Source organism: Cyanistes caeruleus, chromosome 5, assembly GCF_971803275.1.
Source record: "Cyanistes caeruleus chromosome 5, bCyaCae1.hap1.1, whole genome shotgun sequence".
NCBI lineage: Eukaryota > Metazoa > Chordata > Aves > Passeriformes > Paridae > Cyanistes > Cyanistes caeruleus.
Genome location: NC_141705.1, coordinates 42,463,737 through 42,477,592, shown reverse-complemented (window position 1 = coordinate 42,477,592; position 13,856 = coordinate 42,463,737). Strand labels below are relative to the sequence as shown.

Genomic DNA, 13,856 nt, shown 5'->3' with positions numbered 1-13,856 from the left:
CATTAGCCGTGTTTTGAAGGATTTTGTTCATTGAGTTTTGGGAAACTGTATGATGAGAAACAAAATGGAATGTCAGCTTGGATCACAAAGCAGTAGTTTATCAACTCCCAGCACCTGGTGATCAATAGTAAATCAGAACTGAGTGTTTTAAACAAGTATACTGGTGTTCAATTTCTTTTTACCTCAAGTTTACAACAGTGCCTGGATTTACTGATGACCTGCTCATTGTAACAGAATTACTACTAGGGAGAAATCCTAAGATATCAAGCCCTTGTTCATGTGGTAGGAACTTGTTAATGTTCCAAAGTACACATAGACACTTGAAAAAAATTATAAAATGTACCTGTAGCAGGATGTATGGAGAATATTTCCTGATCACCAAAGATGCTGTATTTTATGTCTTCTCCTGTAAATCTGTGTTCATAAGCTTCTACTGTTAGAAGTGATGTACCTATGGAAGCAATAAGACATTTTCATCATGCCCACCCTAGAAGGTTTTGTTCTAATTTTATAGTACTGGTATTAACAGCAGATGCACAACTATGTACTAGGTTAGGTGCTCATCCATTAGTTTAGTAGACAGAGTAATCCTCCATTTTTTTTCCTATCTTACAAATTCACAGACAAAGATCTGTCTACTCCTCCTTCCTCAGTAAATTACACATCTGATAACAACTTTACCTGCCTGAATAAAATGATGAGATTTAACTTTTCCTAATTGCAAACTCACAGGACTCATTGGAGTTCTCTCTTACCTGAAGTCATATCTAATTTTTGTTTTGGTGCATCATGTCACCCACAAATGAACAGAAAGAGTTTATTTTTTTCTCCATTTATCAGGATTCAATTTGAGTTTTTGAACAGTACCTTAAATTAAATATCCTTCAGAATTTTAATTAGCCACCTTTAGACAAAGAGAAAGAAAATATTAAACTATGTGCAGAGCTATGTGTCAATTCACATGGAATCCAAATTCAATTAAATGACCAATAATTTAATATAGAATGCAGGAGATATGAAATAAAAATTCTGTTTAGAATAAAATAAAAGGGAAAGCGTGGAACTGAATAAATTACCCTTCTCAGAATCATCACATTTAACAAAAATATAGCAAATTTAAAAGGCATTATCAAAACCTCCAAATAATTATTCTTTTCAAGTGACCTAGGAAATTGTCTAGCATATATGGCCATTGATTTTAATTTTTTTAATTATTTAATTAAATTGTAACTAATTCCATGCAACTGTGGTGGAATGAGGCAACCTGAGCTCTTTCAAACAGCACTAGAGGCAACTAGTTATTTTATTATGTCACAAGGGACATACTGCTCATAGTCAGTCTCCTGGATGCCACAGTTAAAGACTTTAGTATAAAAAATGAGAGGAAACATTACTATTGCAATGATCTGATGCTTTTTTATTTTAGCAGTTACATATTACTTTTTAAAAACCAGAATTTTTCTACTAAGGGTTTGTTATTTTCTCTCAAAATCTGTCAGTCAAAAGCAAAAGTATGCCAATTTTGACATGTGATTTTCTATACTTGTCAATACACTTGTAAGATATGTACTAGAAAAGCTCTGGAATCAACATCCATCTGTCCAGTATGTAAAGACAGATCTATGAATGCTGAGCTACAGTTTTTTAGGAACTAAAATAAGGGACTGTAGGTTGAATTTTTCACTGCCAAGCAACTTCTATTTGCTACAGAGAATTGCAAGGACAATCATTCACAGCATCCTCAAAGCAGAGTTAAAGATAAGAAAAAAACCCAAGGTCTGAAGAATATCCCTACTTACCTTTTAACACTGTCTGCATCTTTTTGTTTGTTTGTTTGCCTGGGCGTTTAAGAAGAAAAACTACCAGAAATAAAGGATGCAGCAGCATTTCTACTTGTATCCTTGTTTTTCAGAGGTTAGGTTAATAAACTCTTGTTCTGAGTCCTCATATCCTAATCCTTTAAGCTCCACATTTTTCATGCAGATAGAATTGTTTACAACTTCTTTTTAGCAGAGAACAAATCTCTTGTGTTCTGATACCTTTCACAGAAAACTATTCCTCCAAACTGAGTTTTTGCAGTTCATTGTCAAAAAAATATGACCAAAGTGTAGTCTGTTGTGACATAAACAGGCCCTATACAGATAAAGAGCAACAGAAAATGTCCATCTGCTAAAACTCACTATTTCAATCATGCAATTCACATGTGGTCTAAAGCAGAAGTCACATTATGCAGCTCTTAACAAAGAAAAATTAGGGAAAGGGATCTTTGTCTCTGCAAAACACATCGAGACTGAGATCACCACTGAAGATAGAGCAAGGCAGCTGGGAGATCAGGTGCAAAGCAGAAAGCAGTCAGATTGGCTTGAAATACTTGAAATTGACCTCTGAATTAGTTAAAAATATTGAAGGCATGAAGAGTGATGTAAAATATGTAGATCTAGTTTTTTTTTCAGTTTGATCACAGACAGTCTCACTGCATATGGAAGTATCTCAAACTGTTTTATACAGTGTAGATCCCAACATTATGCCTGCAGACTCAAAATTCAAACATGTCAGAGTGAACAGAATTTGCCTACCTGGCCAAATCATCTCCAAAACATTTGCTGAATTTTGTGTTAGGACATATATGTTTTATACATATGAGGTTTTTTTTATACATATGTCCTAACACCAGCACCACACTGAGCTTCTGTATCACGGCAGCATTTTCTTCTTTCTTCAGTACCCACTGTAGCAGTCTCTTTTCCCTGTCCTCTGCCATCTAACCTGTCTTCATCCCTGCCACTATTTCTTCAGACCTCTTAATTGCCATGAAAGGAAAAGCAGAGCACAGAGACAATGATTCAAGAACCATCTGGACACAATCCTGTGCCATGTGCTCTGTGATGACCCTGCTTGAGCAGGGAGGTGGGACAAGGTGCCCCTTTTGGTCCCTTCCAACCTCACCCCTTTTGTGATTCTGTGATTTCAAGAATAAAGGGCTACATATTTGATATCTTATAAAAAAATAGAGGAGTCAAGAAGTTTTATCAGTGAATCTGTTTCCAAGGAGGTTGTTATGCAAACAACCATTCAACTAAAAGCTGGGTAAGTAATAAAGGTTTCTTACCCTCTGAAGAGCACAGTGATCACTTGATTATTTATTGATTAGCTTCTAAGTGCCTGCTGTAATACAGTTTATAATATTTAAAGACATTAAATATTCAATATTAAACAAAAAAAGTAGAAAAATGGGGTTTTCTGAAGGTTATTAAACTTGGAGGTCAAACACTTAAAGAAAAATGTGACCACAAGGACCAGTTCTTGAGGCACTTACCCATTTGATGGGTTTAGACTAAATTAAAACAAAGGACTCTTGGCTTTGGTTTTTTTTTGTTTATATTATTCACATTTTTTATTCTTTTTAAAATAAACGTAGTGTTTTTCCCCTCCATCAGTTAAGGCAGAAATAAAACTATGAAGAGAAGCCACATTTATTAATACCAGTTCTACAAATAATCAGTATGTAATATAAATCTTCCCTGGACTGAATACACTGGTACTATTCACATTCATAGGGGTCCCAGGATCACTTCTATCCTATAAGCTAACTTCTATGAGAATTTTAATTACAATCATGCTTTTCTTCCCCACTGAAATGTAAAATATTTGATATTTATTTATGCTTATGAAAAAAGGAAAATAGTATAAACATAGACAAACAGTATTAGTATTTGGTAAAATCTCTTATATTCTTAAAATAATTTGATCTTCTTAGCAAATATAAGTATTATTAAACACAAACTAACATTTTGTGATCAAACCCTTCTGTTTACCCTGAAGCTTTGCTAAATTTCCTTTAATCAAAACAACTTAAATTGAATCTTAATTACATTTCTATAGATTGAATGGCAAAACACAATGGCATTCTGATACCACGGTTCCTTGGGGCATTTCTGTAATTTCAGGCTGGCTTTTCTAGCCTGACCCAGGAACACATCTACACTTAAAAAAAAATCTAGGATCAGAACAGTTTATCTACTGCCATGCATCTCTCATCTTTATTTTCTTTCATTAAATGTAACAATTTGAAAATTTGGCTTGTAGTCCCAAACAAGCACAGAGGAAAGAATGGCTGAATAACCACAGCAGTAATTACTGCAACAGCCATCTTCACCCATCATTCTCTCTTCTGTTTGCAATCATCCAAGAATATTGATTGATTTTCCAAAATTACTAACACATTTCTTATTTACTGATTCATAATCCAATACACAGGCTGTTACTCAAGATCTGTGAGTTCCCTAGTGTCACAAAATCCTTAGGATATAAAGGAACACTGCTTTTGTTTTACTGAGGGAAGTTTGAATTGTTCAAGGTGAATCTCATAACCTGTTTGAATTGAGAATATAGTGCAAGTCAGATCTCTAAATGCATCTGGCCAATTAAATAGTGAGAATTGTGGACAGAAATATGTGAAAGGCATTCCTAACCAGGACAAACAAAATCAATCCCTGATGCAGGAGAAGATACCACATTTAATTGGCTGGAGGAATAACTACCAAGGTTCTTTGAATGATAAAAAATAGAGCAGTAATTCTCATCAATACCCAGAATGAATCCAAATAAATCTGTAAGCACCTTGTGACTGAAGCTGGTTTGTCTATAGGTAGCATTCCATAATGCAGTCTCTACCTAGAGAGAGACTACAAGCCTGTCCAAGTGACCATGTACCAATAGCCTCTGACCTTCTCTATCCCATCCTACTCCTCTTTCTCCTTCTTCTGCAAAGCCCAAAACTTCAGTAAGGTATTTCTGAAAGCTACTACAGTTTGTGAAGGGTATTGTGAAAACAAGACACACCAGGTTGCAACTGGTTCCCAACACTCAACTCATCTGAGCTTGTGTGCACTGAAACACAAGTGTGTGTGTGCAGTGAAACAGCAAGTAAATGCTGCCCACCCATCATTACAGCGATTTTGCTAAATGAATGAACCCACTGATGATTAGACAATGCCTCCTCCATTACATCTTTTTCATGCTGGTGGACTGGAAAGGGGCAAACGGGTATTGACTACATCCACATTAACTTTTCCCTGCTACTGCACAGAAAATAAAAGTTTCCCTATACTATTCATTACATCATTCCAAAAGGAAGAGAGATTGGTGACTCCAAGAAGAAGGATTTCATACCCACCTGCTGCACTGTTCTCAGGCACACTTGCTTCGTACAGGCTGCAGCTGAATGAGATCACCTCCTCTTGCTCTTCTGTAAAGATAATGACCACAGCTGTAGCTGTTCGAGGTGCGATGCCTTGATCTGAAGCTGTCACTAGCAGCTGCATACTGAAGTCCTTGGTAGCCAAGGGCTCCCGAAGAATGATGTCACCTGTCTTCATATCGATCTGAAATATAGTTTCTGCCATCATCAAATTAAAAACAATAGCTCCATTTGATCCCAGATCCACATCCTCTGCTCTCACAGTGGCTACTGTCTCATTCACAGCAGTTTCAGCAGGAACAAAGACCCTGACAGGATTCTGCAAAAAAATGGGATCGTTGTCATTGACATCATCAACATGCACCACAACACTGACAGTGGTGCTCCTTGGAAAATGGGTGCTACGGTCACTTGCCACAGCCCTAAACGTGTACTGGGACTTGGTCTCCCGGTCCAGCGCCTTTGTAGTAATGATGGATCCTGTGACACTGTCAATTGCAAATGCTCCATAGGTGTCATCAATGAGGGAGTACATAACTTCACCATTTAGGCCAGCATCTTCATCAGAAGCAGAGAGGTCCAGGATGGCTGAGCCTTCCTCCAGGTCTTCTGTCACAGAGATTTGATAGCGGGTCTTTGCAAACAACGGGCTGTGGTCATTTTCATCCAATACTGTTAGATAGAGCTGTGCAGTGGAGCTTCTCGAGGGACTGCCTAGGTCATGGCACTCAATTACAAGAGTGAAATTGCTGATATCTTCTCTGTCTAAGCTACGAGTGAACAGCAGCTTTCCTGACGTGTTATTTAGTGTGAAGTACTCTCCAACATTTCCACCTTTCAAACGCATAAAAAAAATGGAATGATCACAAACAACTACTTTTAAAAAAGAACCCCTTGTGAATGCTCAATGCTAATTGCAATAACAAGGTCCAATTGCTCATACAGCTGGTGTGCTCACATGTCTTTCATATATTTTGTTTCTCATACAAATTAAAACCTGTATTTCATTTAAATCAGTGAATGGCAATGAGAGCAAATGCAGAATTCAATTTACAGACTGGCTATTTGGATAAATGCATCTCTTTTTTTTCCCCAAACCAGCCCACCTTATAAAAGCTCATGCATCTATGCTGCTATGTGAAGCGACCTCTTCCCAACCTTAACCTTCCATTCTATAAAGCATTGCTGTCAATTGTAATTGCTTGTTCCTCGTTCTCTTCTACAAACCTATCTCTGGGAATTCAAGAGTTGTGCAAGGTCGTGATTTGGGGGCACTGGGAATAAATATAAAGCAGTCAACTGAAAAGTCAGCATTTTTAGTAACAGTGAACAGCATACATACTTTATAACATGTAGAAAGACCAAAGGTAACTAAATTAAATGTCATAGAAGATCACAACATTAAAACCTAGAAAGGAATTCATAACTGCTTTTTCAAAGAAAAGTATGTTGGTTTATACCACAGTAGCTCTCTGCCTCCATTTGAGCTATTGCTAAGAGCCATAAACCAAAGTAAGCACAGCAAACTTGCATGTGCCCAAAGATACTACAGGAGGTCTTGAACAGCTATGGAGCTTACACTGGCATAGTGGACACAGGGAGAGTTTGGCAAGATGGAAGCCAAGTATGACATTACTAATTGCTGGGTGAAAGAAGCTCTCATGAAATAGAATTCAATAAATAGCATTAAATAAAATTCAATTAATTCTTGGGTATATTTTCATGGGCATATTTACATACAGACTTCTACAACTATAACAAAAAGGACAAAATTATGCCTTCATGATTAATGTCTCGTTCCAGCATTTGGTTATTTCTTTTGTTTTTCTCTTCTGCACTATTTCAAATCTAGAAAGCAGAATGAAAGTATGCCTGGGAGATGCTTATTAGTGCTGACAAAAGGGTGAAAGATCTCCTCTCTTTTCCACATTAAAGAAGCATGTAGACAAGATGAGAGCTAGGGAAGCTTGGTAAAGTCAAAACTAGTCTAAAACTTGGATGCTGCTGTTTATAAATTCCCTGATTTATACAAACAAAATGATGAAATGTAACTTACCAATTATTTTATATCTTAGAGCTCCATTCTTGCCAGCATCCATATCTACAGCCCGGATAATGTAAACAACAGAAGGCTGTTGGTTCTCTGGAATAAAGATCTCAGAGGGAGGAAGAAGAAATGTGGGAGAGTGATCATTTTCATCCAGTACTGTGCAGATTACTGTCACTGTGCTTGACAGCGACGGGGTTCCACTGTCCCGAACCAAAACTAAAATCAATAAAAAGAAAGCAAATATCATCCAGTGGTTGTGGGTGTAACAATAGATTTCTTTAATATCAGAGTAGGAGAGTTATTTGTGCTATGCAAAAAGCATATGCTCTTCTGTACTGGAAGATCTTCCCACTTGCATCTAATTCAGAAGGCATGAAAGAAGTAATGCTGATAGTAACACCTCAGTCACTCTCACTTCCCACTCTAGAGGCATTCATAGATATTTTACACTCCTACCTTTAATACTGAAAACCTCCTGAGTTTCCCTGTCCAGTGATGCAGCTGTTACAAGTTCTCCACTGACCGAGTTCATTTTGAATTTCTCATAACCAGCTCCTGGTAAGATTTCATACTGAAGCAAGGAATTCAGCCCTTTAAAACAGAATGGAAGTCTCAGTAAAACACAGCAATTCTCCTCACATTCAGGTGTATTTATTTGTCTCTTTCTTCTCCCTCCAAGTTCTTCTGAATGACAATTCCATACACTTCCTGATTAGACCTACTAAATGTATATAGTGAAGGAATATTAGCCTTCCCATCTTTCTCTAGGAAATAGACTAAAACTGTACAAGCTTTTAGAAACCTTTCTTTCAAAGTTGCCCATCTTAGCTGAACAGGAAATGAGACTGAACATTCTTTCCTATTATGGTTATAAGATAATTCCTTTCATACTTCTTATAGTTTCAACATCCTCCCAAGGAAAGTATAATGTCATCTCCATCACACTTATTACCTTTAGTGAGCTTAATCTTATGTTATACCCAAAGGGACTACTGTGCCCTTATTTTTTTGAAAATTTTCCTACATTCCATTCACCCATTCTGTGTTTTTCCCACCCAGAATTAGTCCTTCAGTAGGGCAGGGACAGTTGGTACCCCTGGAAAATGACATGACACTTCTAGTCATATGAGAACTCCTATTCAATGTCAAACACTGCCTGCCTGTTCTCATCTGCTGCAGTCAAGCACAAGACAATCTGCATTGGAGTTGATGGAGAAACACCCAAATGAGAGAAGAAACAGAGCCTACAGTCTTTAACATACTACACTTTATTTGCCTTTGAATAGCTTTATTAAGTGGTTGACAGTGCTACTGAAATCTGATTCAGAGAATTACTTCTGTAAATGCATGCACACCTAAACTAAGTCAAGGGAGGGACATATTCATACAATACACAGCAGGAGGAAAAATGACTTACAGAAATCCTTTCATCTTTACAGAAGGAAGAAAAATCACATCAGTGAGGACAATCAATGTGAATGTCTTCAAAGTCTTAGGTTACTAATATATATTTCTCTGATCTGCCCATATCAGATAACATTCAACTAAATTTTAAAATTTGCCTGCATTTATCTATCCTTTATCACCAGTATGCTACAGATGGGGAAAAAAGAGACACAAAACTGCAGGTCTAATACTATTAGCTTCTTGCTTCCTGCAATTGAGCTGCTTCAACTCAGTGCATTCAACCCAGTGCCTTCTCTGGCAGGTTCCACAATGGACACTATTCACAACCAGCTCTGAAAAAACATGGGTGCCATCCAAGCTGACTACTCACACAATGCTGAAGTTAAAAGTTTTAACCCTTAAAGAACACAGATGTGTGACATCTTAACCACATTTATTTACCAAGCATTTACTGACTCCTTTCCCATATCCCAACTGCTAGGAGTGTAAGGTAGCATTAGGGAAAAGCTGCACAGTCTGCCCAAAAGAGGAGGCACAGCACACACACCGCACCACAGCACAGCAGCTAACACATATGCACTCAATCCAACCTGCTGTTTAATTTTTCAGTAGCACTGGTCACATTTTAGGGGCTGAAATTACAAACTGAAACAAAAAATGTCCCCCCTGCCCCAAATCCAGATGCAAGTCACATCTTTATAGGACTTTACAGTAATGTCTAATGACTGGCAGTAAGCCTTGTCTCATAACTCCAAGTCAATGGTTCCTATTAACCTTTAAAGATTTTTCTCCTAAGGCTCCAGACAGAACTACTGAACGACAGAGGTGCATATCAGCTTGAAAAGAGACCTTACCAAATGCTGGTCCAGTTCTTCTGCTAAGACTTACCTCAAGAAAAAACCCTGACCTACCTTAAATAGGCTGCTGGAATCTTTGCTTTCCCATGCTTATTTTTCCAACATGCATGTTTTCCAACGTTAACATATTTTACACTCTACTTAGTGATGTTGAGCTGTCAGATAGCAGCTGGGTGGGGGTGAGAGCATGGAGGGCTCACTAAAGGCTCCCAAAGTCAAGCAACATAGAGATGTAGTAAGTGCAGGTGTCGTAATGTGCAGGGGGGAGGTAGCGGAACAAAAGGTTTCAGGAATATTCATGTGAAAGAAAACCATTCCAAAGTCAGAAATTTTACTTGTGATTTCCCCCCAAAAAGACCCCCTTCCAGTCACAGAGAATAAAGTAGAAAGGAAAAATAAAACAAAAGGTTGATAACGACTGGTTCCTCCCAGTGGTGACTCAGGGAACATACGAAGTGAATAAAAAAGTGTGATGAGAGAAAGTGCTCCACTGACACTATGCAAATATTACTGGGATGTGAACTGCAATTTGAAGAGTGTAAAAATAAATATATGATGTGAAAGCAAAAAAAAGAACACCTTGACAGGAGTCATCTTACTCAAAAATTGTGTTCCAATAACATAAGAAAAGTGAGTAGCATTATATTTATATGATTCCTATATAAATCACATTTTCTTACATTATGAACATCATTTCAATACTAATTTGAAACAAGACTATTACACACCAATGCCATGGGGCCAGATCATGCAAATGTGAGAAAAAGACTCAACAGAAGGACTGTGGTTACTGGAAATTGTACTTACAAATAATAGCAGGAAGGAATCATCAGCCACAACAGTGCTCCAGCCCAAAGTGTCTGCACAGGCAGGCACACACTGTGCCACCCAGTATACTTGGAATGCCCTTCCTCTCCACCCTGCCAAGCCACCCCAACGCCCTCCCACTAACTGCTCTGGAAATTTCCTTTCTGCTGTATTTCCCACAAGATATGAAAAAATGCAAGGGATGGAAAAGGAAGAATTCAAGCAAATTCTCAGTTGTCTCCTTTATCTTCCAAACCTTTCTTCAAGTATCACCTTTTTTGTGACACACAAAAGAAAGAAAATATTTGGAAGAGTGAGATACAGAGGCAGACTGCAGTACAGCTCAGCTGTTATGGAGATTCTAACAGACAGGAATACCTACCCATTCCTAATTTCTAAATACTTTACATACTTGTGGGGAAATGTCTTTTCTATATAATACCTCTATTGAGCTCACATCAGCCTTTTGTAATCAACATGTGCTCTACATTAAAATTACAAATCTTACTGAATACAGAAGATTATTTTGCTAACAAATTCCATTATCTGCTTTTAGGATAGCATAGTCTTACACAGTTCTAAAGAAAGTATAGAAAGTGAACCTACAGTTAAAATTAAGTCATTCACAGAGTTGAGACTACCCTTGGGCCAAAGACTGCAGTATTGTAATATTTAACTCTTTCCAGATTTTATTATTTATCACACAGACCTTGTATAACTGCTCCAGCATATGGACTATCTGTAACATCATATGCTGTGCATTTTGGACACCTCAAAAGAACAGGTAATCAAAGAACTGGAGGGAATTTTTTATTGCTTAGCAGACTTTCTCAGGTTTAGTCCTTACATGTGATTCACTGAGGAGATGAACCATACCCACATCTTATTCATACATTCTGTGTATTTTTGAAAAGCAATGCATTAAGACTCTTTAGCATGTAAAGGCCTACTTAAACCCGGAACAGCTTCCACTATGCCTTCACAGCTCAACAAGCTGGAAAATCTTGGATGACAGTGCCCCTCTCTGGTCAGAAGAGATGAGTGCATATTTGCCGGTTCTTACAAAACCATGACTCTTGACTAGTGAGCTGCTTTAAAACTATCCAAAATGCTCTGATTAAGAGCGACAAAATGTTCAGATATTAACTTGGAGTTGAATATTCTTCCCTGATTTATAACCAGAGTATGTTGGCTTTCTTCACATGAAACCTATAGTATGCTGTGTCACTCAAGAGCACATTTTACATTTAATATACTCATCAGAGCTGAAGCTATCCCAGAGTGCAAGTCACAATACCTCCAAGCTCCAATTAAAGGCTGAGATTCTGAACCAAAACTCGTATTTTTAAACTCAAAAGTTATACATTACCTTGGGAAAAGCACAACAGCTGTACACACAAGGCATAAAGCTTGGGTTGGTGTACTATGGTCCACAAGTAAATAACTAGCAAAAGGACACAAATTACCTGCATCTTGGTCCACAGCCTCCACTCTTACGACAAACTCCCCTGGATCTCGGTTTTCATGAACAGCAGTCTCATAAAGTTGCTTCAGAAATATTGGTGTCTCATCGTTCACATCAAGAACGACGACGGTTAGAACTTGTGTGGCAGAGAGAGCTGGGCTGCCATCATCAAGAGCTATGAGTGTCAAACTGTAGCGCTCCTGAACCTCATGGTCTAGAAACTGGGCTGTAGTTAAGAGTCCTAATTTAAAGAAAAAAGGTTTTAGAAAAGTATCCTGCTCCAGGTTAAGATCCTAGCTGTTCCAGCACTCACAGCTTCAATGCAGCATTACCATCACTGCTGCAAGGTATCCAGACTTTGCAGTCATTCATTACCTGTGATTCCCTCTACAGTGCTAATTAGCCCAGAAATACTGCCTTTGGCATCCAGGGAAATTTGGATTAATGGAAAATTCAAGTGAATCTCAGACACTGCTTATTACTTAACTTTGGGCTTAAACTTTTTAACTTTATTTAACTGAAATGTTTGCCTTCTTTTGCACATAAGTTATGCAGTTAGGAGCTCTATAAATCAGTGTCAGCTGCATCATGTAATGGATTCAAAATCAGAATAAGAACCAGAAAATATTACAACTATTAAGGTGATACTTGCATTGTGAGAACATAGTATAATAGTTAGAAACCAGAGAATTTCAGGGGACTGAAGAATGAAATTCACCAGCACTTTGAGCCTCCACTGAACACATTCCACCCACAGTGTAATGCAAACTCCTTGATCTCAACTTTGCCTTTCCTCATGAGTACATATCATAACATATGTGTGCATGTGCTTTAAGTATGCATCATTCCAAAATCAGAATGAAGTATTTCATTGCACCCATTTTCCTACCACCTTCCTTAATGCACTATTGGAAGATGCCCCAGTACACCTACACAACACAGTAACAGTGTTATGCCAAAGTTTTTGAGCTGAGTCTCACAGAGCTTGACCACTGTGTGCTGTACTGCCCTGCTTGTATAGTGCTCTGCCCAAGACAATCACCCCTGAGGACAGTAAGTCACCTGGGCAGAGTGCCACACTAATGTGGTATTTCACTATTGCATGGTATGCACTCCCAATGTTACTGTGAAAATCACAACACAAGAAACCCCAGAGAAGAGAAGTTGCAGTACCTGTGATTTTATCCAGTACAAATGCTTTGTTTTCATTGCCTGAAAGAATGTGATACGTTACTTGTCCATTTCTTCCCTCATCTGGATCCTTTGCAATTATGTGGTGTACAAGGAAGCCCACCTCCACATCCTCCAGGACATAGGAAACAGGCGAAGACATAAAACTGGGACTGTTGTCATTGATATCTAAAATAACAATTTTCACAGCCAGGGAATCCAGCCGACGATCAGTCAAATTTATTGCCTGGTCTTCTGCAAACACCGTTAAGATCACAGAATGAGTAGTCTCCCTGTCTAGTGGAGAAGCTGTGGTCAAGGTGCCGTACAAAGGGTGAATAAGAAATGGATTTTCACCCATGTCACTAATTTCTAAGGAGTACTCTATTTTGCTGTTCAGAAAACTGCCATCTCCATCCTTTGCATTGAATGTGTAAACCAGAGTGCCAAGAGGTACATTTTCTTCTATGCCAATCACTACAAAGTCATCTTGAAAATATGGAGAATGATCATTCTTATCTTCCACATCAATACTTAGGAGGACAGTGCTATTTTGTGGGGGATTATTATAATCCTTTATAATAACTTGCAAAAGAAAGTGTGAATCTGTTTCATAGTCAAGCTCCTTAGAAAGATAAAGGTCTCCTGTCAAGCTGTCTATTTCAAAATGAGCATTATCATCTTTAGCAATACTGAAATGCAGTTTCCTGTTAAGTGCCAGATGGTTACCCGGTGCCTTCAGAGAATCCAACACTTGTGCAGGTTTAAAATTTTCAGGTATGACTAAGTGCTTGAAGTCTTGAGAGAAGCCAGATCTCCCACTGGGAAGTGGGATCACCTGCAACCAAAACATAAAGTTGAATATTTAATATAAATTGAATTTTAATGTAAAACTGCAAG

General features: G+C 38.0%; 1 protein-coding gene across 5 annotated transcripts in view; it reads right to left on the bottom strand.

Moving 5' to 3' along the window:
- The window catches only part of DCHS2 (dachsous cadherin-related 2), a 135,629-nt gene that overhangs the window by 43,421 nt on the left and 78,352 nt on the right, over positions 1-13,856 (bottom strand). For all 5 annotated transcript variants that reach the window (XM_086891251.1, XM_086891252.1, XM_086891248.1 and 2 more), the window contains exons 9-14: positions 12,960-13,794; positions 11,788-12,027; positions 7,707-7,841; positions 7,257-7,466; positions 5,177-6,034; positions 344-451 (exon numbers count right to left, since the gene is read on the bottom strand). In XM_086891251.1, coding sequence (XP_086747377.1) covers positions 344-451; positions 5,177-6,034; positions 7,257-7,466; positions 7,707-7,841; positions 11,788-12,027; positions 12,960-13,794 — 2,386 coding nt within the window. The remainder of the gene's footprint in view (positions 1-343; positions 452-5,176; positions 6,035-7,256; positions 7,467-7,706; positions 7,842-11,787; positions 12,028-12,959; positions 13,795-13,856) is intronic.